This window comes from Canis aureus, chromosome 26 (genome assembly GCF_053574225.1).
Source record: "Canis aureus isolate CA01 chromosome 26, VMU_Caureus_v.1.0, whole genome shotgun sequence".
NCBI classification, from domain to species: Eukaryota; Metazoa; Chordata; class Mammalia; order Carnivora; family Canidae; genus Canis; species Canis aureus.
The window spans coordinates 41,459,540-41,486,795 of record NC_135636.1 but is presented as its reverse complement, the minus strand read 5'-3'; the positions used below and the strand labels follow the sequence as shown (position 1 = coordinate 41,486,795).

At 43.9% G+C, this 27,256-nt stretch overlaps 2 protein-coding genes and 3 non-coding genes across 6 annotated transcripts in view; 1 reads left to right on the top strand and 4 right to left on the bottom strand.

Moving 5' to 3' along the window:
- Positions 1-20,395: 20,395 nt before the first annotated feature.
- On the bottom strand, positions 20,396-25,399 carry LOC144298745 (uncharacterized). Its single transcript, XM_077874053.1, has 6 exons — positions 24,969-25,399; positions 24,023-24,656; positions 23,580-23,689; positions 21,837-21,886; positions 21,308-21,384; positions 20,396-20,628 (listed from the first exon to the last, which is right to left on the bottom strand). Exons 1-3 carry the CDS (start codon positions 25,397-25,399, stop codon positions 23,588-23,590), a joined length of 1,167 nt encoding a protein of 388 aa, XP_077730179.1. The 3' UTR covers positions 20,396-20,628; positions 21,308-21,384; positions 21,837-21,886; positions 23,580-23,587.
- On the bottom strand, positions 21,526-21,619 carry LOC144298966 (small nucleolar SNORD12/SNORD106). Its single transcript, XR_013365797.1, has one exon. It is a non-coding gene; the product is annotated as a small nucleolar SNORD12/SNORD106 (small nucleolar RNA).
- LOC144298965 (small nucleolar SNORD12/SNORD106) lies at positions 21,959-22,049 on the bottom strand. Its single transcript, XR_013365796.1, has one exon. It is a non-coding gene; the product is annotated as a small nucleolar SNORD12/SNORD106 (small nucleolar RNA).
- LOC144298964 (small nucleolar SNORD12/SNORD106) lies at positions 23,764-23,854 on the bottom strand. Its single transcript, XR_013365795.1, has one exon. It is a non-coding gene; the product is annotated as a small nucleolar SNORD12/SNORD106 (small nucleolar RNA).
- The window catches only part of ZNFX1 (zinc finger NFX1-type containing 1), a 24,340-nt gene continuing 21,699 nt past the window's right edge, over positions 24,616-27,256 (top strand). The window contains exons 1-2 of one of the 2 annotated variants that reach the window (XM_077873506.1): positions 24,616-24,793; positions 26,640-26,754. In XM_077873506.1, the coding sequence (XP_077729632.1) occupies positions 26,694-26,754 (61 nt within the window). In that variant the 5' untranslated portion in view covers positions 24,616-24,793; positions 26,640-26,693. Of the gene's footprint in view, positions 24,794-24,943; positions 24,965-26,639; positions 26,755-27,256 lie in introns of those variants that run through there. The other variant, XM_077873507.1, reaches the window with a different exon arrangement.

Sequence of the window (27,256 nt, the reverse complement as noted above, 5' to 3'; positions counted from 1 at the left end):
CATTATTCACTCTCAAAACCCATAGAATGTACTGTTAACACCAAGAGTGAACCATTATATAAATTATGGACTTGGGGTGATAATGATGTGTCCATGTAGGTTCATGATTGTAACAAATGTACCATTTTGGTGGGCGATGTTGATAGTGTGAGATGCTGAGTATCCTGATGCAGATGGAAGGCTCCATCTCACAACCCTGAGATCATGACCTGAGCCAAAACCAAGAATTGGTCACTTACTTGACTGAGCCATCCAGGCACCTCATTAATAAAGTCTATTTTAAAAGAAAAGATATCACTGCTGTAAGTGGGAAGTCAGGAATATTTTTCATAAATAAAAAGGAAGGAAGGAAGGACACAAAGACAGAGGATATACAGGGATACTATAAGTAAACTAAATCCTCATATACTAGGGCAAAAATCAGTAATGTCCAAAGCTAATAAATCAACAAATGTCCACATAAGTGCATTATTTAGCTTGATAGAAATAAGAACTACTAGAAGAAATAGCTACAAAGTTTAGAAGTGGTTGCCATGCCAACTAAGCATTTGAAGACACCCTCCTAATAAGACATTGCAAATGTCAAAGTACAGAGACACCATTCCTTAACACTTAGCAAAGATCAAAAGGTTTGTTTTTATTTAAGTGGAATTGGGTAGGGCAAGAAGAAATGGACACTTGAGTGTGAAGGTGGTGGACAAATACATCAGTATAATCTCTTTGGAAGGCAATCTGTCAATATCTACAAAAATTATAAAAGCACATCCCTTCTGACTCAGGAATCCTTGCAGGTAGAGGCACACATGTGCAGGAAAACATGAGAACAAGGTTCTTTGCTACTTCACTGTAACATCAAAAAGTTGGCATCAATCTCAATGTCCCTTGGTAGGGGCTGGTTAAATCTATTATGATCCGTCCCCTCAGTGAGATATCGTGCAGTGGGATATTGTACCCCAACCACTGCTTTAAAATAATAAAGCAGTGTTTGAGGTACTTACCTGGAAGATCTTCAAGACACGTTGTTAGGTGAAAAAGCGATGTGCGTAACAGTGTTTGTAGCATGTCACCATTTTGTTTTTTAAGCATATTTATATGCTGACACATGCAAGACATACCTCTGGGAAGAGATGTAATAACTTTTTTAAAAAAGATTTTATATATTTATTCATGAGAGACACAGAGAGAGGGGCAGAGACACAGGCAGAGGGAGAAGCAGACTCTTCGCAGGGAGCCCAGTGAGGGACTCAATTCCAGGACCCTGGGATCACGCCCTGAGCCTACAGTAGACACTCAACCACTGAGCCACCCAGGCGTCCTGAGATGTAATAACTTGGTAAGAGTGGTTGCCTTTAGAGAGAGGACCAAAGTGGTGCCTTTGGAAATTTTTAGCTGTGCCTATATTACCTATTCAAATAAATGTGAAAAAAAAAAAAAGTGAAGTGATTGCCTCTAGACAACTGAATGGGAGTGGGAAGGGGTGGTGGATTTTAATTACACATATAATAAAAGAATAATTATACATGAAACATATATATGTAAAGTATTGATTTACAAATGTTTTAACTACCAAGAAAGAAGAAAGGCAGAGAACAGAAACGGAGAAAAAGAAAGGCAGTCTTTATTGATAAGGGTCAAGTGGGGGCAGGCAGCCATTCCCAACCATGGCATGCCCCTGAGCCTGCCCCATGACAAGGACCAGCATAGTTTTCAGACCCCTTTATGTGGCCTCTCTCTGTCCTGCCAGGTTTGAAGCATCCAAGTAACTGGTGACCCAGTTCCCAGGAAATCTTCCTTGCTGTCCTTTTGTGAGGGTCCTGGGGGCTGCGGGGCTCTTGGCAGATGCCACATCTGTGTGCACAAAGAGAAGCTTATTCTCCTTTTAGCAGGGAGAAGGGGACCCATCCGAATGCAGTGAGCTGGCCAGCTGAGGTCTAACACCCCTGTTCCCATGGGTCAGGGCTGCAGGACACTGTGCTCCAGGTGGGGGCAGGAACGATGCCCCCTCTCTCTTCACTCCCACCTGGGTTATCTACTGCTGCATAATGAACCACCCCAGAACTTGCAGGTTTAAAGTAACAATTTATTAATATCCCTCATAGTCCTGCTGGTGGACTGGGCTCCACCGGGTGTTTCTTGCTTGTCTTTCATGCAGTTGCAGCCAGAAAACAGTTGCTACTGACATCATCTCAAGGCCAGATTGGGCTGGACAGCCAAAGTGGCTTCTTTGCTCATCCACTGCCTCAACTGCAGTGGCTGGGAGAGCAGGAACTGGCCATCTTTTTCTCTCCATTAGAGCAGTCATGGCAGTCCCCAGAGTGGTCAAACTTCTTCAGTGGCAACTGGCTTATCCCAGAGCACTATTCCAAAATAGAAGGTGGCCGCTGCAGGGTTTCTTATGAGGTCCTAAGCCTTAGAGGTCAGGCACGTCACTTCTGTTCTATTGGTTGCACAGAATCCACCAGGAATGGAAATGGGTGGAGCCACACAAAAGTGTGAGTAGCAGAGGGTGTGGTTCTCGATGGGCCAGAGTTGGAGGCCAGCCACTGCAATGTCGCATGCCATCGGGCACTTTGTCCCATAAGTGGTTCTTACTCATCATCTGGCTTCAAAGTAATTGAGTGCCCCCAAACTCAGACCTGGGCCACTTCTCCATGCTCTTCCTTTAGTGATCTCATCCCATCCCATGGCTCTAAATACTTACAAGCTGACAATTTCTGAATTAATATCTCCAGCCTCGACCTGTCCTCTGAAGTCGAGACTCCACTCCCCAGGTGCCTGCTGACATCTCTGCTCGAGTGTCTCACAGCAAAGTCAACATTAGCAGCTCTAAAACCACCTTCCACTCCTTGCTCCCAGACACTTCACTAGTCATGACATGGGACTAGCCAATAATTGCACGTAACACGTTGCTTGATATCATCAATCATTAGGCAAATGCAAGTTAAAATCATAACAAGATACCACTACCGGTTCATGAGAATGTCTAAAACGAGAAAGACTAGTCATAACATGTGTTGGCCAAGATATGGAGCACTTGGAAGTCTCATATACAGCTGGGGGAATGTAAAATGCGGTAAACCACTTTAGAAAATGTTTGGTAATTTCCAAGAAGTTAAACATGCACCTGCCATGTGATCAACCCAGCCATTCCATTCCTAGGCATTTACCCAAGAGAAACGGAAACATTTGTCCACACAAAAACTTGTACGCAAATGTTCAGGGTAGCTTTATTTGTAATGACTACAAACTGAAAACAATCTACAAAGTCCATCAACAGACAAATGGAGAAACAAATTGTGGTACATCCATACTACTAGGCAGAAAAAAGGAACAAATGGATGGACCTCAAAATCACTATGCTGAATAAAAAGGGCCAGCCCTCTTCCCCCCAAAATGATGATGCGATAATATGATTCCATTTGCATAAATTCTAGAAAATGCAAACTAATTTCTAGTGATAGAAGTAGGTCAGTGGTAGGGGAAGAAGGGAGTGGGGATGGTGGAAGGGCACAAGGGTAGCTGATAGATATGAAGAGTGATGGGTATGTCCACCATCTTAATTGTGGTGATGATCTCATGGGTGTATTCATAGATCAAAACTAATCAAATTATATTGTGATGTGATGAGCACTGGATGTTACTATTTGTTGGCAAATTGAACTTATATTTTAAAAAATCACTAAAAGTGTAAAAAATAAATATGTGCCAGATAGTGTACTTCAAGTATATCTCAAGCAAGTTGAGAAAAAATTGACTCAAAAGAAAAATGAACAAAAGACATCTTTGAAAGAATACCAACCAATTTAACCCTAGTTACTTTCAGGGAGTGGGAAAGAGGGCAAGAAACATCACTTGTTACATTATATAAAGCTTTCTAGTTTTTTTTTTTTAAGCTTTCTAGTTTTGTTTACAACAAGCATGCATTACTTCTGATTACTTCTGGGTTTAAGAAAAAGAAATACATCTTTTGACCCCAAGCCTCAGCCCAGGGTTCAGGAGGCCTGCCACTTGTTCCCAAATGGACCAGGTCCTTCTGCCAAACAAAGTCACCTCCTGGATTTGAGCCAAAGGTTTTCAGGGGCAAATTCCCAACCAGAGATAATGAAAAATGTGCTTCTCGGAACAGGGACTTTATTTACACTTTATATCTATATTCCGGACTGGGGCCTGGATAGGATGATTGCCCAGGAAGATAATGGAGTCATTAATCTCTGCCCAAGACTGGGCTCCCCCTGCCAACTTCCCATCTGGATAATTAAACTAACTGGCAGCCCTGTATCAGTCTCTGAGGCGTCTATGGGGCAGAGGGACAGGGCACCTCTGGCTGCTGCACCTGGCTTCTCCAAAGGGATAGGTTCCTGGGTGACTTCAGGACAAGCAAGCTGAGCCCATGCTCAGGGCTCTCAGCCCTGACTTGGCTAGGTCCAGAACTCAGGCAAACATGGACTTCTTGCGGGGCTGGGAACAGCTTTTTGGGTTTCTGTGTTTATGTGGTTGCCCATGTGTGCCCTTCTATTCTTCCTAACTTTACCCTAAACATTGGTTCCCTTAATACCACAAGAGTTCCCTATCCCAGAGCTAGTCTGTCTCTCCCCCTAACCTTCTTCCCTTCTCCATAACTAGCACCAAGATGTTTCAGGGTAATCTCCTCCTTCTATGCCCCCAAATCAAGAAGCTAAATATATTTTTTTAAGTTTTTACTTATTTTTAGTAATCTCTATGCCCAATGTGGGGCTTGAACTCATGACTCCGAGGTCCAGAGTCACATGCTTTTCTGACTCAGCCAGCCAGGCTCCGCAAAAAGGTAAATTTTGATTCAGCTTGGCTTTCATTATCCAGAGCAAGGTCCAGCATCAGCATCACCTGGGAGCTTGTTGGAAATGTAGAGACTCAGGCCCGATCCCAGATTTACGGAGTTGGATTCTTCTTTGTAACAAAATCTCTGGTGATTTGAAAACATTAGCTCTCAACCATAGCTGAACATTAGAAGCACCTGAAGAGTTTTTTCATAACTCCAATACCTAGGATCTTTTTTAAAAAAAGATTATTTATTTATTCATTCATGAGAGACACACAGAGAGAGGCAGAGACACAGGCAGAGGGAGAAGTAGGCTCCACGCAGGGAGCCCGATGTGGGACTCGATCCCTGGTCTCCAGGATCACACCCTGAGCCGAAGGCAGATGCTCAACCACTGAGCCACCCAGGGATCCCAATACCTAGTATCTTTTGTCGAGATTTTGATTCAGTTGATCTGGAATATGACTTGGATGTCTGTATTTTTTTTTACAGTATAACATACATTTAGTAAACTGCAGTGACTTTAAATGAATAGCTTAGCACTTTTTTACACACACATACACCCATGTAGCCACCACTCAGATAATGGCATAGAACATTTCCAAAAGCACCCCCACAAAGTTCCATTTTTTCCCTTCAGGTAGGGTGATGAACTGTGCCCATTGTCCAGAAGTGAGGGTTTTTTCAGGACATGGGACTCTCAGTACTAAAACCTAGAGTTGTAGAGGGGAGGTGGAAACAGGACAAATTGCTTACACTACTTCCAAGTCTATACCCCAGCCCACCTCCAGAGGGAACCATTCTCCTGATTTCTATCAAGTAGATCATTTTAAGTGTGCCCCCAGATGACTTTACTGTGTAGCCAGGGCTGACCCAGTGTCCATCAGAATCACCTGGAGGCCCTGTGAAACCATTGCTGCGCCTCACCCCTACCCTTGCTAATTCAGGAGGTCTGGAGTGGAGCCAAGAATTTGCATTTCTAACAAGTTCCCCAAGTGTTGCTGATGCTACTGCTCCAGGTACCTTCCTCGGAGGAAGACAGGTCTAAGCCAATCATAGGAATCCTCCCTTTGCCAATGGCAGGTTTAGGCTTGGACACGTGATGTGCCTCTGGGAATGGGTCTGAGGAGATGACTTCCCAGCATTTCCTGGAGAGCAGAGCGATCAATCAGATAGTCTATTAAAATGGTTTCCCTGGGGGGCCTGGCTGACTCTGTTGGTTAAGCGTCTGTTTGGCTCCTGAGATAGAGCCCTGTGGCCTGCCTGCTTAGCAGGGAGTCTGCTTCTTTTTCTGCTCTGGGGTCGAGCTCTCTCTCACTGTCTCTGTTACTATCTCTGTCTCTCTCAAATAAATAAATAAAATATTAAAAAAAAAAAAGGCATCCCTGCTTGTGCAAATAAGCAACACTGGGGTAGGGTTGGGGAGACTCGTAGGACAGATTTTCTCACTCATAGAGAGATGCATGGGAGGGGATGCTGTCCTCTTCCTTTGTAAGTCCACTAGTATCTGGGCATTGCCCCTGGAGCTGTCTCAAGACCTTGAGGCAACAAGCCTGAGGACTAAACAGCAAACCACCCAGAGTAACAGAAAGGAAAATAGGAGAAAGCCAGAGTCCTTGAAAGTTGCTGAACTGCTGGATCAACCAACCCTGAACTACCTTCTCAGGAGTGTCTTTCCTTTTGGTTTAAATCATTTAGAATTGGGTTTTCTCCTATTTGTGTTCAAAAGTGTGGAATACCCTGCTATTCAAATTGTGGTCCAAGAACCAGCAGCATTGGAATCCCCTGAAAATTTGCTAGTGTCAAATGATAAACTAAAACAATTAGTCACAGGTCCGATGTCCTTTATTCAAGAGGAAACAATGCAAGGAGTGGAGGAGCACTGCTCCCGAGGGACTTGGGGCAAGAGTATTCTAGAGCTTAAAAGAGGCAAGGGCAACTTGAAACGACATGATGGGCTAAGAGGTCCTATTTCCAGGGTGTGGTAAGCCAGCTAAAGTGGAGTTGGAGGATTGTGGCTGGTGTAGGTTACGCTTCCTTGACAGATGTTTCCTGTAAGGGTTAGACTTGTGACCTGGGCTGGCCCACGAGGGCAGCCTCCGTTTTTGAGGGGAAGGGGGTCCTGATTTACAAATTAACTTTATCCCAAGAAATGTAGAATGTCGGGAGAGATTTGTGCCTGAGTGGCTCAGTTAAGCATCCAACTCTTGATTTCGGTTCTCAGGGTAAGAAGATTGAGCCCTGTGTGGGGCTCCGTGCTTGGTGTCTGCTTCTCCTTCTGCTCCTCCTCCTCCTCTCTCTCTCATAACTAAATAAATCTTTTTAAAAAACAGAGGGGTGCTTGGGTGGCTCAGTCCATTAAGTGTCTGCCTTCTGCTCAGGTCATGATCCCAAGGTCTTGGGATTAAGTCCCACATCAGGGCTCTCTGCTTGAGGAGGAACCTGCTTCTCTCTTTCCCTCTGCTTGCCCCTCTGCCAGCTTGTTGTCTCTCTCTCTCTCTCTCTCTCACTCTCTCAATCTCTGTCTCTCTCTCCCCCTCTCAAATAAATAAATAACATCTTTAAAATACATACATACATAAATACTTTCATTTTAGAAAAAGAAAGAAATGCAGAATATCAGGCCCTATCACAGACCTATTGAACCAGAATCTGCATTTTTCTTTTTATTTTATTTATTTATTCATGAGAGACACACACAGAGAGGCAGAGACACAGGCAGAGGGAGAAGCAGGCTCCATGCAGGGAGCCTGATGCAGGACTCGATCCCGGATCCCGGGATCACACCCTGAGCCAAAGGCAGACGCTCAACCCCTGAGCCACCCAGATGTCCCAATATATCATCAACCCTTGAACAATGCAGAGGTTAGGGGCACTGACCCCCTTCACAGTTATAAACTTGTGTATAACTCTTGAGTCCTCCAAAACTTAATTACTAATAGCTTACGTTACCAGAAGCCTTACCAAAGAAAACCAGTTGATTGACACCTATTTTTGTATATGTATTATATGCTGTATTCTTAAAAAAAAGTAAGCTAGAGAAAAGATGTTATTAAGAAAATCATAAAAGGGCACCTGGCTGGTTCAGTTGGTGGAATGTGTGACTCTTGATCTCGGGGTTGTAAGTTTGAGCCCTATGTCGGGTGTAGAGATCACTTTATTTTTTAATTTCTTAAAGATTTTATTTGTTTGACAGAGAGAGAGCACAAGCAGGGGGAGCAGCAGGTAGAGGGCAAGGGAGAAGTAGACTCCCCACTGGGCAGGGAGCCCGATGCAGGGCTCAATCCCAGGACCCTGGGATGATGCCCTGAGCCAAAGGCAGACACTTCACTGACTGAGCCAGCCAGGGGCCCCTAAAATATTTTTTTAAAAGAAGAAAACCAAAAAAAAAAAAAAAAGAAGAAGAAGAAAACCATAGGGAAGAGAAAAAAAAATGTACAGTTCCCTACTGTAAAAAATTCATGTATAAGAGGACTCACATAGTTCAAACACATGTTGTTCAGGGGTCAATTGTACGTCATTATACTTTTGTCTAAACCCACAGAATGTACAACACCAAAGAGAACTCTAAGGCAGAAAATAGACTTTGGACGATTATGATGTGTCAATGTAGGTTCATCCTTGGTAAAAAAATAATAATAATAATAATAAATAAATAAAATATATAGAATATATATTTGTAGCATTCTGATAAGTGAAGGTGATAATGGGAGAAGCTGTGCATGAGAGGGGAAGAGGTATTTTCCTTTCAATTTTGTTATAAACCTAAAACTGCTCTAAAATATCATCTTTTTAAAAATAGCTCCCCCAGAGGTGCCTGGGTGGCTCAATCAGTTAAACAGCTACCTTAGGCTCAGGTCATGATCTCAGGATCCTGGAATCGAGTCCTGCATTGGACTCCCTGCTCAGTCTGCTTCTCCATCTGCCCCTCCTCCTGCTTGTGCTCTCTCGCGCTCTCTCAAATAAATAAATAAAATCTTTTTTAAAAATAGCCCCCTCCAAAATACATATAGTATATACAAGCATACAAAAGATCTAGAAAGATACACTATAAGGTTTGACAGTGTGGTTTCTGAGTTATGTAGTAGGGTCTTATTTAATTTTGTTCTATATTTCTGACTTCCTACAATATACATATTCTGCTTTGGAAATAATGAAAGGTTTTTTAAAACTTTTTATTTTGAAATAATTATAGATTCACAGGAAGCAGCAAAATAGTACACAGAATATCATGCGCCCTTCCTTCACCTAACTTCCCCCAGGAGTGCCATCCTATTTAACTATAGTACAATATAAAAACCAGGGAATAGATTTTGGTACAATATATTTAACTAGACTACAGATCTCATTCTGTTGTTACCATTATTTTCACACGTTTATTTGTGTGTGAGCACACACACATATAATTCTATGCATTTTTATTCCATAATAAATAGATTCATATAGTCACCACAAACAAGATACAAAGGAATTCCCTTGTGGTATCCACTTAGGATTATGCTCCTCTTCCCAGTCCCTATACCCAGGCAACCACTAATCTGTTCTCCACCTCTATAGTTTGCTCATGTCAAGAATGTAATATAAATGATCACACATACACAACTTTTTGAAATTGGCTTTTATCAATAAACATAAAGCCCTTGAGATCGATCTAGGTTGTTGCATGTTATTATAGTTCATTCTCTATAATAAAAAGCTATTTTTCATAATAATATATTTCAGTATATATCCTACCTGAATTGTAATATATATTCTTACGAGTTTTTAAATTCCAGTTAGTTAATGTACAGTGTTATATTAGATACATGTGTACAATATAGTGATTCAACAATTCTTTTTTTCTCTAAGTAACCTCCACGCGCAACATGGGGCTTGAACTCATGACCCTGAGATCAAGAGTCACACACTCTATTGACTGAGCCAGCCAAATACCCCAATTATTATTATTATGATTGTTATTTTTAAGTAATCTCCATACCTAGGGTGAGGTTTCAGCGTGCAAACCTGAAATCAAGAGGCTGCATTCTCCAATGACTGAGCCAGCCAGGAGCCCCTGATTCAACAATTCTATACAATACTTAGTGCTCACCATGATAAGTACACTCTGTCATCCTCATCACCTATTTCACCCATCCCCCCACCCACCTCCCCTCTGGTAACCATCACTTTGTTTGCTACAATTGAGTCTGTCTCTTGGTTTGTCTCTCTCTTTTCTTTTCCTTTGCCCACTTATTTATTTTGTTTTTAAACTCCACATATAAGTGAAATCATATGGTATTTGTCTTTCTCTGACTTATTTCACTTCGCATTATACTCTAGCTCCATCTATGCTCTTGCAAATGGCAAGGTTGCATTCTTTTTTTATGGCGGAATAATATTCCTTTGCGTATATATACCACATCTTCATCCATTCATCTATCAATGGACACTTGGGCTGCTTCCATAATTTGGGTATTTTTTTGTTTGTTTTGTTTTTTAGAAATCAAATCTTTATTGAATTAATTTCACTGATTTTTTTCCTTTTTTTTTTTTTAAGATTTTATTTATTTATTCATGAGAGACACAGACAGAGAGGCAGAGACACAGGCAGAGGGAGTAGCAGGCTCCATGCAGGGAGCCTGATGTGGGACTCGATCCTGGGACTCCAGGATCATTCCCTAGGCTGAAGGCAGGTGCTAAACCACTGAGCCACCCAGGGATCCCCCATAATTTGGGTATTGTAAATAATGTTGCAATAAAATATAGGGGTGCATGTATCTCTTTGATTTAGTGTTTTTGCATTTCAGTAGTGTGATTACTGGATTATAGGATAGTTCTGTTTTTAACTTCTTGAAGAACCTCCATACTGTTTTCCAGAGTGGCTGTACTAGTTTGCATTCCCACCAACAGTGCAAGAGGGTTCCCCTTTCTCCACACCCTCGCCAACACCTGTTGTTTCTTGGGTTGTTGATTTTAGCCATTCTGATACGTATGAGGTGATAACTCATTGTAGTTTTGATTTGCATTTCCCTGACGCTGAGTGATGTTGAATATCTTTACATGTATCTATTGACCTTCCGTATGTCTTCTTTGGAGAGATATCTGTTCATGTCTTCTGCCTATTTTTTAATTGGATTATTTGCTTTCTGAGTGCTGATTAACATATAGATATAGATAGATATAGATATAGATATAGACATAGATATAGATATAGATATCCAAATGTGAGGATAGAGTTTGGAAACCACATGTAGATAAGCTTAGTCTCATCCCCCATGATATTCTAGCCTGAAAAATTAATCAGGGAGTTGGCAACTTGGCTGTGAACTATTTTAGGGCAGAGACTGAGGGATAATTATCCTTCTCATTGCCTCTTTGGCTCAGCTCAATGATTTGCCTCTGAAATGATTCTAATTAAGCACTTGGGGTGGGGGTGCAAGCATTCACAAGGAGCTTGTTTCCTAAGAACAAGTTATGTAAAACTAGCATCAGTTTGCATGTGTGTGTTTTTTTTAATAGGGTCATTATACTGGCAGGCACAGAAAATACATTTAACAACATTTCCTGCAGTTGTGGGAAAATGCTAGAGAGGAGAGCAGATCATGGTCTGTGTCGGAAGGCAGACACAGTGCCTGGCAGAAGCAATCTGAGCACAGCTCTGGAAGGCCACTTGCAAAGTGGTTATTTTGGAGTCCCTGTGTTCAAATCCCAGCTCTGCCTCTGTACCAGTCACAGCTACTGGAAATAGAACAATTCCAGCAGACTATAATCAGAGAATACCATGAGCTTGTGCACAGAATATAAAGAAACCACAGGGCTAACAAGGAACACTGGAGCTAGAAATAGAAGGGGGCACCCCTTACACTGGAAGATACCGGGGAAGAATCTGCTACCATTGCCTGGAAGGAGGGTCAAGTGGAGGAGCTCCTGGAGAAGCACCCTGCAAGGTAAAGCCAGAGGAATGGTTAGCTCAGCCTCAATTGACATTCCCTCTTACAAACTGCTGCTAAAGCTCCCAGCACAGGGTTTGAGTTGTCTATGCTCCAGGAGCACTGAACAAGGTAGCCTAGGGTGAGGAGCAAGTGAAGACTTTGGCAGAGCCATTTACTCACTTTCCTCATCTGTAAAGTTGGGATAATAATACCACCTCTCTTGTAGAGTAAGGAGTAAATTATAACATGTCAAGTATCTAGCATGGAACCTGGTAGGATATTTCAATAAATGGCAATTACAGATGATGATCATGACAAGGATAACTTGAGTAGAGAGTTAGAGAGAGGGGGCTTAGAGAGAGGTACGCTTGGACTTGACAATGGTGGGACAGGTGAAACGTTTGCGGTAGCCTAGCAAGTACCACTACACTCTGTAGATAGCTGCTCTAGCTGTAAAAACATCAGGTCAACCTGGGCAGATCCAAAAGTGATGTCAGATTTCCAGACTGCCTCTACTGCCACTTTAGCATTCAAGAAAAAAAAAGATCTGACCTGCTAGGACCGCCCCCACGCAAGCCTTCCCACCTGCAAACTGTGGCCTTGTGGCATAGGTCTGTTTTAGCAAAAGGACCATTTGTTTAAATGAGTCTGCCAAGTGAGAGGATCTAGATTTCTCTTTCTCTCTTTTTTAAAAAAGCCACAGTTATAAATAAGCCCAAGATGGTCTGTTTCTGCCATGACTAACAGATAAAAGAAAAGACAGTTGCTTTCTAAATAGACCTGCAATTAGTGAACATTGGACCTTGGGAGGAATTGATCAGGGGATGAGCCCAAAGGGTGGGCCATATGGCCTGCCAATTCCACCAACCAAGAGTTTGAAGCCTGTTTAGAAACTGTTGGGAAAACCCATAAATTGCAATTCCCCCCCAGATAATCTTAGAGGAAAAAAATCCAAGTTGACAGAGAATATGAAAGTTATTCAGAACAGACAAGGTCCATCAAGGCTTCCTCTCAAAGAGCAGATGCCATTGTCCCAAGCCAAGTCCTTGCAGGAATGAGGCTGCCAGATTTAGCAAATAGAAATAGAGAATGCCCAGTTAAATGAATTTCAGATAAACAACAAATAATTTTAATTGTGTCCTGAATATTGCAGAGGATATACATATGCTAAAAAATTATTTGTGATTTATCTGCAATTCATATTTGCCTGGATGTCATGTGTTTTATCCGGCTCAGGAATGATAAGAAGAGTGGTGCTGAAAAGGATACAGCTCAAATTGCAGAGGTCTCAAACTGGCAGCCTCCAGACCATCTGAGGCCTGCACATGTGCATTTTCTAAGTCTTCACAGTTTATAAAATTGGAATCCGTTGTTAGCAGTGTAAGGATTTCTGGCTTCCTTTAAAAATGGGAAGCTCCAACCATGCTGATAGTAGCCACCCTACTATGATAACATAATGGGGACAGAAGGCAATGTGGGAAAGTGAAATCACCTACGCGTTAGATTGAAAGGATCATGGGTAAATTTGTTTCTGGTTGATTTGTTGCATGAGTCTAGTTAGTGGAGGCACCATTAGCAGCCCATGTTTCAGGCCTGGGGAATTTGCCCTTTCTCAGGCTTCACTGCTGCACTCAACCCCAGAAGTGCTAGCTGCAAGATCTGAAAGCTCACCCATCTGCAAGGCCACTACCAGGCCATCTTCCCCTTTCCCAGCCCAACGGTGGAGGCTTTGCGCCCACCAGTTGGAGAAATGTGTGCGCATAGCGCCCCCTGCAGACACAGACTGGAGCTGCAAGTCCTGGAAGGGATCCCATGTTCCATCTTCCCTGGCAATTGTGCCATCATGAGGATTGAGGCAGCCAAAATCTAGAAGGAAGAAAAAGAAAAAGAAGATTAAAAGAAACTAATAATAATAATAATAATAATAATAATAATAATAATAAGCATTTGAGAAGCTCTTTCCATGTTCCAAGCAGAGTTATATGAGTTCTTTTACTCCTCAAAATATCCCCAAAGGGCGGATCCATTAAGGTCCTGATTTTTCAGATGATGAAACTGAGGCTCAGAGATGTGAATCACTTTTTGTTTTATTTAAATTTTAGTTAGTTAACATACAGTGCAAGTAGTTATAACCATCCAAGTGCCATTAGTTACAACCTGCCAAATACTACACTAAGCATTTTGACATATCTCATTTGGTCTTCACAGATTCCCAAGAGGAAGGTTAATGTTATACCCGTTCTATAGGTGGGAGATCTGCAGCTAAGAGCTGGCTGTATGCTAGGAGCCAGGGACTAATCCCAGACTCAGAGCCATTTATAAAATGGCTCTGTTCCCAGCTGACAAAAAGTGAGATACTGGGGAAACAATACCACCCCCTGGCTGGAATTCTGGAAGATGATCTGTGGATCCCTTATCTTTCTCCATAGCTTCCCAGAAACACTTGCAATTCTATTCATGCAGCTGGTGTGGGTCTGGAGCAAAGATTCTTGGAGGACAGTAGAGTATAGAAATTAGGGGCCCAGGATGGAGTTCAAACCCCAGCTGTCAGTTCCAAGATGCACGACCTCAAGTAATTTGCTAACCTTGAATTTTAGTTTACCTGCCTTTAAAATGAGATATTAAGGAGGCACCTGTGCCAGTTAAGCATCTGCCTTTGGCTCAGGTCACGATCCCAAGATCCTGGGATTGGGCCTCACATTGTGGGCACCCCCTGAAGCACCTCTGAAGCACCCCCTGCTTGTGCTCTCTCTTTTTCTCTCAAATAAACAAACAAAATCTTTATAAATAAATAAATAAATAAATAAATAAATAAATAAATAGCAGGATTGGGGTATAGATTAAATGAGATAATAAACCAATAGACTATTACATGCGATAAGCACTCAATGAGCACATGTATTCTGCTCCTAGTTCCCCAACTCAGACCTCCTCCCACCTCACTGTGGCAGAAAGATTTATTTATTACCTCAATAATGAATTGTGTTCCTTCTGTTTTCCAGGCCTTGGGCTGAACGCTTTGCAGACACAAGTTTGTTAAACCTTACAGTTCTCGGAAGTAGATAATGTTATGAACACCATTTCACAAATCACGAATCGGAGGCTTATAGAGCTCAAGTTATTTGCCACATCCCTCAGCTAGGAGGACAAAGAAGTAAAATGAGAGTGAAGCATCAATTGTTTGGTGGGACTGAAGCTAGGGAGACAAGATGCAGAGTTTGGGCATCCGAGACCTGGAGCTCAGGCAATCCGTGACAGCAAAGCCAAGAAACAAGGTGGATGGGAGCCTTCTCAGGAGCTTCTTTGGCCTTCAGCTAGCAGGTATTTGGGGACACTTCTGAGTTCAGAAGTGTCTTACCAACAAAGAACTCCAGCAAAAGCATGTGAACTTTTTTTTTCTATTTGAACTTTAAAAAAAAATTATTTGAGAGAGAGAGAGAGAGAACACAAGCCGTGGAGAGAAGCAGAGGTAGAGGGAGAAGCAGACCCTCTGCTAAGCCGGAAACCTGATGTGGGGCTTGATCCGAGGACTCTGGGATCATGACCTGAACTGAAGGCAGATGCATAACTGACTGAGCCACCCAGACACCCCTTTCATTTGAAATTTTAAGAGCCAGAAATTGACTCCTTCCTATGTCTGTTAGATGGCAAAAAAGTGATTGGCTATAATTAAGCCAAAGGTTACAAACTCAAGAGCCAGACTGACAGGGTTCAAGTCCTGGCTCTGCCACTCTTACCAGCTGTATTGACTGTAGGCAAGTTGTTTTACCTCTCTGAGACTGCTGCTTCAATTGTCAAATGAGATTAATAATACAACCTACCTTATATGGCTGTTGGAAGAATGTCTTTTTACATGCTAAGAACTGCAGTTAACACATAGTAAGGGCTCAATATATGTTAGCCATTGTTACTATGATTACTTCCACAGGCACAAGTACATAGAAGAGAGAAGCAGACCAGAGTGGGAACTGGAAAGCCCATCATGCCCTGCCCAAAGGGATGGATGTTATCAGCCATAGTCATTATTACCAGACAGGAAAATAAATCCACTTATGACCAGACCTTTCAATTTTCCACTCAAAGACACACTAGCTTCTTTTCTACTCTAAACACAGCAGCCAACAGGCATGTTTTCACCTCAGAGCCTTTGCACTGGCTTGGAAGGTACTATGCCCCGATACTCACACCACTCACTCCCGGATCTATTTCAGCTCTGTGCTCAACTGTTCACCTTTACCATTTCCAATTCTATTCCCATTCCCCCAGTGTAATGAGTTTTCTCCATAGCATTTAACATTAAATAACATACTATTGTTTTGCTGTTCCTAGCGCTCCACTGGCAAGTTAATCTTCCACACTGACAAAAAAACTTCCCATTATATTCTCAGCACCTAGAACAGAGTCTGGCATACGGTAGGTCCTCAATAAATATTTATGGAATGGATTGTGTCTGCATGCTGCCAGTTTGTGAGTGATAGTTCAAGGAATCATTTGGTCATTTTTGCCTTATTGAGCACCTACTGTATGCAAGGAATAGCTCTGGAAACTGCAGAGGATGCAGAGACTCCAGAGAATACTCCTTGTTCTAGTAGAAGGCAGTACGTTGGGAAGGGAAAAGGAGGAGCTTTGGAGTCAAACAGGCCAGAGTTTGTGACCCAATTCATCACATAGAGCTGGGGAACCATGCCTCTCTGAGTGCCACTCCCTCATCTGTGCAACTGGGATAAGAATCATGTTGGTTGGGATGCCTGGGTGACTCAGTGGTTAAGTGTCTACCTTTGGCTCAGGGCGTGATCCTGGGGTCCTCGGGTGGAGTCCCACATCGGGCTCCCTGCATGGAGCCTGCTTCTCCCTCTGCCTAAGTCTCTGCCTCTCTCTCTGTGTCTCTCATGAATAAGTAAATAAAATCTTGGAAAAAAAAAAAAAAGAATCATGCTGGTTTTCTCCTCATAGGGTGGTTGTGATGAGTAACAAAGTGTGCATGTCAAGTGCCTTAGCTCAGTCCAGCCACAAGGCAAGTGTGTGATTCATTCTTTCATTTAACAAATATTGAGTGGCTTACCACAAGCCAGTGGCCGTACTGTGCCACTTGCTGTGGAGGAGCCATAGACAAAGAAGGGAAAGTTGCTATGTACACGGAGTCCTGGTTTAATGAGGGTGGGGGGTAGTGAGAGGGCTTCAACAAATATACTATATACATACAATGTGCGTATATATCTATATCTGTATCTATATCTATATATCACTTAAGCAGTGATAAATAATATGAAAAAAATACAAAGTAAGGGAATAGAAAGTGGTAGGGAAGATTATTTTAGATAGGTTCCCCAGAGAAGGTGACATTTGAATAAACACCTGACTGGGACAAGTGAAGGAACCATGCAAAGATCTGAAGAGGCTAGAATCTGTCACTCCTGGAAGAGGGAACAGCAGGTGCAAAGATTCTGAGGTAGGAGTGATCCTCAAGTGATGGAGGAACAGTTTGGTGAATGAGAGAGATCGAAGGAGACAGAGATAGGTCAGAGATTAAGGGGAAATAATGCAGGCCAGACTCTGGTTTTTACTCCAAATGACGTGGACACATGCTGGGGGGTTTTGAGGATAGTGGCATGATCTTTGATTTTCATGATCATTCCAGCTGCGTAATAGATCATAGAAGGGAGTGGTAGTAGAAAGACCAGTAATCAAAGATTGGATGATGCTTTGGACGGGCAAAGTGGTAGCAATGGAGTGGCAAATTTCAGATGTATTTCGAAGGCAGAACCAATAGGATTTGCTAATCGTTTCATACGTGGCACAAGACCAAAATGTGAAGGATAATTTTTTTTAAAGATTTTGTTTATTTATTCATGAGACAGAGAAAGAGGCAGAGACATAGGCAGAGGGAGAAGCAGGCTCCCTGCAAGGAGCCTGATGTAGGACTTCATCCCAGGACCCCAGGATCGCGACCTGAGCTGAAAGCAGATGCTCAATCACTGAGTCACCCAGGCACCCCTAGTTTTTTTTTTGTTTTTTAGTAGTTAAGAGTTTATTGTGTGCACACTGAAAAGATAGTTTGTAAACAGGAGCCCTCAAACCAAAACATGGAATGACGCTAAGGGGCATGTTGTTATAAAGCAGCTTATGTAGTGAGAAAGCAGTGACTGCTTACTCTTCACATTGACTGGTTGTATTAGGTATTGGTATACATGTAGATATTGGTTATACTAGAGTTTTCTTAAATGATAGGCAGTTGGGCAGTGGTTATTTCATATTAGCCTTGGGCGAAAGTTTGTTTTGCTTATGACTTCAGAGATGTAAGAAATGACCCAGGTCAAGTTAGTCTTACAAAATAAGCACAATTAAGCTTTGTTTATAGGATTACACTGGTTTTGTACACTCGGAGTTTTCAAGGTTTTCATTTGTTTTTTACTTTACCAATCCCCTCCACCCCCGCCCTTTGGTTATTCTTTCAGTAGGCTGAGAGTGTGACCAGCCAGTATAGCCTTTTTCTCATTTACCACCATTGATGTCATCAGGCTAAACAATCACACATTTCGTCTTTCCATTAGTGGAGTCTCTGGCTAAAGGGCCATGTAGTCACCATATTCATCATTTATGTGGTTACTACTGATTGATCCAGTTGTGGGATCCTGATGGATACTATCTGGCATGTGAGTGGCTATGGCAGTCATTTAAATCCCTCAAGAGCAGACAATGCACTAGAGAAGTTACTATAATGACTGTCCGGAGAATAACCAAGGACTGACAAATTCCCTGGAACAAAGATTACCAGGAGTTAAGATTTACCAGTTAAATAACTCAAATGGGTTTTAATTTTTTAATTATTTACATATGCACAGCATGATGTATTAGCAATCATATATTGGCAGGACTACTTAGGACAGGATGAATATGAGGATGTTTTGAGAGGAGAGGCTGCGAGTCAGCTCCATATGATGTGAAAAATCTGGTAATTTAATCAGAGCCATTTCTATGGAAGCAAAAAAAAAAAAACCCAAAAGTTGATAGTTCAAGCAAATTATAAATTGTTTCTGGGGATCCCTGGGTGGTTCAGCAGTTTAGCGCCTGCCTTCAGCCCAGGGCGTGATCCGGGAGTCCTGGGATGGAGTCCCAGATCAGGCTCTGCATGAAGCCTTTCTCCCTCTGCCTCTCTCATGAATAAATAAAATCTTAAAAATAATTCAGTTTCTGAGCTTGGGGAAAAGCCAGTTGAGGTTTCTCAACATTGGGTTCAAAATATCTGCAGAGGGACTGGGGTCAGGCAGTGGCAATCTGAGACATCCCTGAGTTGCAGTTTGAAGGTCTCTGATGAGTTGTTTTTTAAATTCAATTAACAAATAACATATTAGTTTCAGAGATAGAGGTCAATGATTCATCAGTCTTATATAATACCCAGCGCTCCTTACATCACATGTCCTCCTTAGATGTCTATCACCCAGTTACCCAACCCCCTCCAGTGACCATTTGTTTCCTGATAAAGGTGTCACGGTTTGTCTCAGATTTCACCTTTTCTGTTCACTTCCCCTCATTTCTTAAAATTCTACAGAAGATAGTTTTTGAAGTTTAAATTGAATGCATGAAGGGGAATACAAGACAAGTCTGGAAATATAGGCTAGGGGCCAGTTTTTGAATGTTCTGACAAATTCAGGAAGGTCACTTGGCTGATGCAGTTAATGGTATTTATGTCAAGACCATTATAGAGCTTTTGACTCGAGCTCTAGATTTATTGCTGCATAAATTACCAAAACTTTTATTTTTTAAATACATTTAACTTTAAATACATGGTCTTATTTTGAAATGCATTTATCTTACTGTTCATCAGTAATCTAGGCAGTTTGAGTGGGTCCTGTTCAGTCTCTTGTACGCATGAAGGTGTCAGCAGGGATTCATCACCAAGGACTCGATTAGGGAAGGATCTGCTTCCAAGTTCAGTCGTTGGCAGGGTTCAGTTCCATACATTGTTCACTGGAGTCTGTCCACCTTGCAATGTGGACATTTCACATCAACTCCTTGCTTCATCAAAGCAAGCACGCCAAGCAACTAGCCAGAAAATAGACCAGTGGTTTCATCTCCCAATAACCTACCCTTTTGTGGTTTTCTATTCACTGGAGGCACTAGGTTCAGCACTGAAGGAGATAGAAGTCAATACCAAAGCTTAGAAAGCATAATGTAACTAGAACAGTGTGAAATCCCAGCTTTCTCAAGTTAAGATGATCTTTAAGCATGTATTAACATTGTTGTGACAGGGGAAAAGAAGTTCAATTAGACCAGACAGGCATTTGTCATTAGACCAGTGTACAATATTCTATGATTAAACATTAATAATATTTAAATATAGCCTTAACCATAATTGCTAATCTCATAAATGACCTACAAAGCACAGAACCTGTGCTTTAGTAGCACTACTGTTTAGAAATGCCTGCAGAGGGCACCTGGGTATTTCAGTTGGTTAAGCTTCTGCCTTTGGTTCAGGTAATGGATTCTGGGGTCCTGGGATTCACTGTTCAGTGGGGAGCCTGCTTGTGCGTAGTCTTAAAAAAAAAAAAACAAACCTGCAGAAGGTACAAGAGTGGAGCCTGCCCCGCATTTGCTCTGTCCCAAGAGTTTGACCCCTGCAGATACTTGGTTGTTACTTATTATCGATGGTCCAAATGTTTATCTCCATTAACCAAACACAAGAACATTTTTATTTAAAGAATTTTATTTTCTTCAGATAGGAAAGATACAAATTAAAAATTTTACCAAGTTTAACCATAATCCTTAATTCTTCAAAATGGTCAGAGAAATCTAGAGGATTTCAGATTACAAAAAAGCTTTGGGAGACAGATTCAGCAAGATCACCCTTTCTCAGGTAAGCATACAGTCAATCTTTTCCAAGAAGCCTTGTATTCCAAACTCCACAAAGTTGAGAAACTCCTGAAAAAGATTACATTCAGTATTTAATTCTGATGTAAAAAGTTCCTTGTTTGGGATGTGGGAGATTTCCCACTAATTAAGACTTCAGGAACTGGGGGGGGGGGGGGGGGATACTATCAACTACCAAAGCAAGGTAAATTCTACAAGCATGCTGCCATTTTAAAGAGTCCCATGTAGCCAAGAAGGTGGACTTTGAACAGTTACAGTTTGAGGAACTCAATCTTTCAAAAAGAATCCCAACTGTGGAATGCCTGGGTGGCTCAGTGGTTGAGTGTCTGTCTTAGGCTCGGGGCGTGATCCCAGTTCCCGGACCGAATCCCACATCCTTGTGTGGAGCCTGCTGCTTCTCCCTCTGCCTGGGTCTCTGCCTCTCTCTCATTAACAAATAAAATCTTTTTAAAAAACAAAAAAACACAAAAAGAATCCCAGCCAAAATGTGACCTGAAGCTTATTTCTAAGGCAGAATTAACTGTTCATTTTCACCTTTCTTCCAAGACCTAGTAGTACCAATAGGTCAACAATCCTACTGTTCATTCTCCTGTTTTACATACCTATTTGGGAAATGGTTTCCCAGGTTACTCCTGAACAGGTAAACTCAACTCTATGGGGGGGGAGGGTGGTTTAATCATCTTACATCTACAGGGGCTGACTTAGATAATGCCACTTGCAAAAACCTCACCTGTAACAGGACAGACTGAACCAAGCACATCAGGCTGCCATCTATTTACTGCCCTGTGGCTTCACAGGGCTCCAGGCCTGTAGGAAGTGAGCAGATAAAAACCAAGATAAGTGACCTGATTCCTGGGGGAGGGTCCCCACAAACCAAGCCCAAATTCCACATAGAAGGTAGCCTTAGTGGTAAGCAGAATACAGTGACAGGGATAAAAGTTCTCTGGGGCCAATGCATCAGACAAAACACTGGCTAATGGTTCAGTTAGATCAACAGGGTCGATCTGATGGGGAAAAAAGTTACGTCATCAGTTGCAATGGCCAAATTTGAGTTACGGCAGAACACAAGCTGTTTAAATCTGTCAGTCCCATATTTAAAAAATAGGGGCACATGGCTGGCTCAGTTGGAAAAGTACGACTTGATCTTGGGAACATGAATACGAGCCCTACGATGGATATGGATTACTTTTTTAAAAGGAGTTACAATCTCATCCATTCTCCAGATCCTGTGTCTATTCAGCCATGTGGACATCACTTACCAACTCCTTCCCACTCCTGGTCCACTCAAAGTCTCTTGCCAACATTAAATCTGGGATAAAAAAACAAACATGAGTTCTGAACAGCTAGATGCCCACAAGAGAGGGACAAAGGAGCTGTACAAGCTGGCATATCAGACAGAAACTGGCTTAGAAAAGTTGGATCAACATGGTCGATCTGTCGGGGAAAAAAGTTCAGTCATCATATATGCCAGTAGGAAGCTAATTCTTAGAGCTGAACGAGTGAGATTTGGTTAGTCTGCTTCTATGCCCACCAACTCCATGCTTGAGCCCATCCTGTTGTTGGCAGTAACAGTTAAGATAAATTCTTGCCTTCTGAACTTGTATTTGGGGCCAATGTGGCTGGAAGAGTTCTGGGAAAATGGTTGGCTTATGGAGGCAAGTGTCCACAGGATTTTGACCACCTGTCACCATCTGGTTTTTTTTGGACCTTATATTTTAATGCAAAATGCCATCACCAAAAACCTGACTCACAGGAACACGCTGGCACAGATAGATCTGTTCCCCAGTAAGTCCTGCCCTCAAGGGGCCATCATCCCTGGACTGAAATGAATTTCAAGTGCACACAGTTGGAAATTAATCTGAGTGCCCAAGTCCACCTAAAATACAAATTTAGCTTTCCTTTAGGAAAAAAAAATCCTCAGATGGGGTGCCTGGATGGCTGGGTTGCTAGAGCATGTGACTCTTGATCTCTAGGTTCGGCGTCTGAGTCCCACATTGTGCATAGAGATTAAAAATATATAATGTCCTCACTTGTAGAGGCCACTTTTAGCCAACAGGCTTGAGCAATGGGAACCTGAATAACATAAAAGGGCCCACAACTACCACTGGGCTAAATGCTAACAAACCCATTAGACCACCCACCTTAAAATCTCCATAATCCATAGATCACCAGTGAACTATATAAACATTTCCATACGTCCTGATCTTCCCCTTTAACTACAGCTCCCCACCACTGTTTCCTCAGTCTCTCCCACCTGCAGCTCCTCTGCAGTGTATTCAAACATCTCGTCTCAAGTGAATTCTTTCACCTACCCTCCTGCGCTGCCATCCTCTACCCTACCAGGTCTCCCATCCACTTGGAAAAATGCTGTGAAGAATCGTTTATCAAAAAATACATCGCATACCAGGAAATGGGATCCAAAAATGTGATTTAAGAACTAACTAACATCTAGGCATGCCTGGGTGGCTCAGTGCGTGATCCTGGATTCCCGGGTTCGAGTCCCACCTCAAGCTCCTTGCATGGAGCCCACTTCTCCCTCTGCGGGGGTCTCTACTTCTCTCAAGAATAAAATCTTCAAAAAAAAAAAAATTCACATCTGTTTGCTTTAAAGAGATTTTTCCACTTCGGGGAATTATTTTCCTTAAACTAATTTTTCACTAATGTCTAACGGATACTTTTAAATAACCGATAAGAAGTATCCAGGGCAGCCCCAGTGGCCCAGCGGTTTAGAGCCGCCTTCAGCCCAGGGCGTGATCCTGGGGACCCGGGATCGAGTCCCGCAAAGGGCTCCCTGCATGGAGCCTGCTTCTCCCTCTGCCTGTCTCTGCCTCATAAATAAATAAAATATTAAAGAAATAAAAAGAAGTATCCACCGCACTTTACTTGTTAAGTACAATTAGCTACGGTTACACCTTCACCCCTCCCCCTCCAGGTTTGCCTAGCAAACGAAGAGGCTCCCGGAGCACGCGGTTCCTACAATGGGCCAGGTGACAAATGCTTACGCCGGAGATCAGGAGACCGATGGCTCTAGGGATCTACCGCGGGCTCTCTTGAAGGCCCAGCAGCGACGCCCTCCTCCGAGATCCATTCCGTACCCCGTGATCGCGCAGACCTGCGAACCAACAGAGCAAAGGGCATCAGTCGCCATCTTCCCACGGTCGGAAGAACGTGGCCGGGCCTCTTGAGGCCGGTGCATCAGAACTAACTGGCAAGTGTTCAAAGACCTCAGCATTGTCGATCTGATGGGGAAAAAAGCTCAGTCATCATTTACACCAGCCAAGGACTCGGGTCCACACACAGGCACGGGTTTTTCCACTTTTAACCGGCCTCCCCGACGCCTTAAGGCGCCTTTTAGAGTAAATGGAGCTACGGCCAAGGGTGACGGCAAAGAAGGAAAAGACGGTACAGAGACCTCGAAGGGAAAACAGCGGTTATCTCCACTCACCGCACAGAGCAGCAAACCCGGGCTCCCGCGCCCGCACAACATCGAACGCAGCAGAAGGCCACAGAACACCAACAGGAAAGCGCCGAGGACGGAAAAGACCGAAAAGGGATCCAGACCGCTCTTATATAACCAGAGGAAGCTCTCGCGTCTGCGCACTGCACCCGAGGCGCTTCCCCTTCCGTCCCGCGGCACGCGAGGCCCTCTGGGAAATGTAGTTTGCAAGCCGCCCAGCCCGAGGCGATCTAATGGTTGCCAAGGCCGCTCTAGCCCCGCCCCCTTCGCCGTACGTCGGGGCCCCCGGGGCTCGTCGGCCTCGCCGCCATGTCGCGCTTCACACGCACGGAGCCGCCCGCCGGGTTGCCCCTTCTCCGGGGCGGGCTGAGGCCTGCGACGGCTTTGGGCGCTGCTCACCCGCCTCCCGCGGCCGCGTCCCCTCAGCCGCGCGCGCCCGAGCCCGCCGGACCCGCCGCCGGGGGAAGCTGAGGCGGCGCCAACCGGTCGGCCCGCTCCTGCCGGGCCTGAGGGCGGGGCGGCCGGCGGGGCCACAGGGCCCGGCCCCCTCCTCCTCCTCCTCCTCCTCCTCCTCCTCCTCCTCCTCCCGGCCGCCCGCCCGGCCCTTCGCTCCGCCCAGTGTCTGCAGGGAAAGGAAACTGAAACTACGCGGCTCCGGGCGGGGCCACGGACCTGCCAGGGCCCGAGCCCGAGCCCGAGCCCGAGCCCGAGCCCCAGTGTCGGCGGCGGCGGCGGCGGCGGGAGGACGCGCCGGAGCCGGTGAGCGACCCCCGCCGCGCCCCCGCCCCGCGCCCCCGCCCCGCGCCCCGCGCCCGCGCCCGCTTCTGTCGGTCGCGACCCCGGCCCCCGCGCCGCCCGCCGCCCGCCGCCCGCCGCCCGCCGCCGCCGCCTCTGCTTCTCCCCGTCGCCGTCTTCAGCCCGCGCCGCCCGGTACCCGCCTAGCATCCCCGCCGCCCCCTGGCGCCCCCATCTCCGCGGGTCCCAGGTGCCCCCCGCGGCGCCCTCCTCGCCCTCCTCAGCCAGCTCTGCCCTCACTTTCTGCCCCCGCCGCCGCCTTCCTCTTCCCCAGTCCCCACCTGCCGTTGCCTCCTTCACGCCCAGCCCCAGGAGGCAGCCCCCATCCCTCCTCGCCTGCCATTCCCGCCCCCGCCCTGCACCGCACGGCCCCGACTCCCCCGCGACCCCCTGACGTTTCCGTCGGGACCCCTGGGCTCCTGGGTGCCAGTGGCCCCCATTCTTCACTACCCCCTGGGGGCTCTGGGGGCCAATCTCCCTCACATCCGCCTCTGGCCGCTCAGCCTCCCCCCCCACCCCCCCCGTAATGACCATTCTCCTCTGGTTCGACCTCTTTATTAGCTTGGCCATCACTGATTTTCTTCTTCCTGCCCTTTTAGGCCTTGATTCCCAGAGACCCGCTTTAGTCTGCCGCTTTTTTATTTTCATGGCATTTCCTGTTCTCTCTGCCCCTCCCTTTGCTTTCTTTCTTCCCCGTTTCTTTTATCCTAGAAAATTTCTGAGTTTCTATTTTAGTATTTTTCAACAACAGAAAGAAGGCATTTCCCCCCCCCCAGAACTTTTTTTTTTTTAATAGAAAAGAAAAACAAGCCCTGAAATACTGAATGTGCATTTGAGAGCTGGGTTTGATATGATGAGGGAAGAGATTCACCCAAAATATTCCCAGCAGGAAGGAAAAGGACTCCTTTTTTCTGATGAGGATAAAAGCTACTCCTCCTATAATGCCAAATCTATTCAGAGTTTCCAAGTATGAATATTTAAAAACTCAGTGAGACGGACAGTCTCAAAAATCCCTTTGCTGAGGACTCTGAGTCACTCACTGTCCCTAGCCCCAGCTCATAGACGGACGGATGCGTATGAGTTGTACTGAGAAGTTCACTTTAAAGGGACTTCCTCTCGCTCTTAAGAGGATGACTGTTAAAAACCTTCAAGGTAGAAAGAGGAAGCAAGAACTGCGGGTTTCTAACTGGTCCCGGGGAAACAGCGTCCTGTAGAGGCTAAACCTCTGGTTAATGAAACATGTGATTTCTTTCTCTTGATTCAGTAGATCAGAGGGCTTAATCAGTTTGGCTGCATTCCAAGGAATGGGATAAGGGGTAACTGCTCACTATTTATAAACTCTAGAACACCGCATACCGTAAGCTACAGAGTACTGTATAATATAAATGCTGGGTGGGGTGGTGGATACATGGTTTTTGGATAAACAAAAATGTGCTACTTCCTACCCTGGCAGCAACATGTGTCCGCTTTATGGGAGAGGGAAATGAAACCTAGCAACTGATTAACTAACTTGGCTAAAGGCATAAAACCAAACAGTAGTTTTGAATGGGAATTGATGAACTCCCTCTACCCCAGTGAAGTGCAGGGATAAAAGGAATGGGGAATTTGAAAACACCTAAATTGTGAAATTTAACATTTTATATCATATTGGGCATTCACAGAGTTGAACACCTGTGCCCATGATTAAATCTGTTTAACTCTTAAATCACTAAGGTATAGAGACAGAAGGGTTGGCTTGATGCTGTTATAGTTTTTTTTTTTCTGTTAAATGCTGTGTTTCAAGGGCCCTCATCTTTCTCAATCTGTGCAGATTTCCAGGTAACTGAAAGTCACGTGAACGTGGAGGAATTTGGGTAACTCACACATGGAGGACAGAAGACCTTGCGTGGAGGCTAGGCCAAGGAATCCCTATACTAACCACAGAGGTGAGCAAGATTTTCTATGAAGTGGGAAAGAAATTGAGTTCTGTATGAATGAGCAGGCCCACCGGAGATTGACAGCATCTCTCAAGTGAAGAATTACTTACTCCTTAGCCTTGGCATGAATGACTCTGAAAAATAAACAGCACTCTCCTTTCCCTAAGAGGGCTGATTAATGGGTACAGTTCACTTTAACAAAGATAGTCATGAGATGTTTGAATTGGAAATAACACTGGTTTAGAGCAGCACCACCCAATAGACATACGAGCCAAAACTAGAATTTTTGATTTTCGAATAGCATCATTTTAAAAAGCAAAAAGATACAGGTGAAATCTATTTTTGAAATTTAATACTAATCTAATAAATTTTAAAGCATACTTAAATGACTATCCAAGTAATGTTATTTTATTGTAATATTTGAATATCTATCTATATCTGTATTCTATTATCATAGTACTTTAATAATTCTAGTATTTTTACTTATTCCCCCAAATACTTAAAATTATCA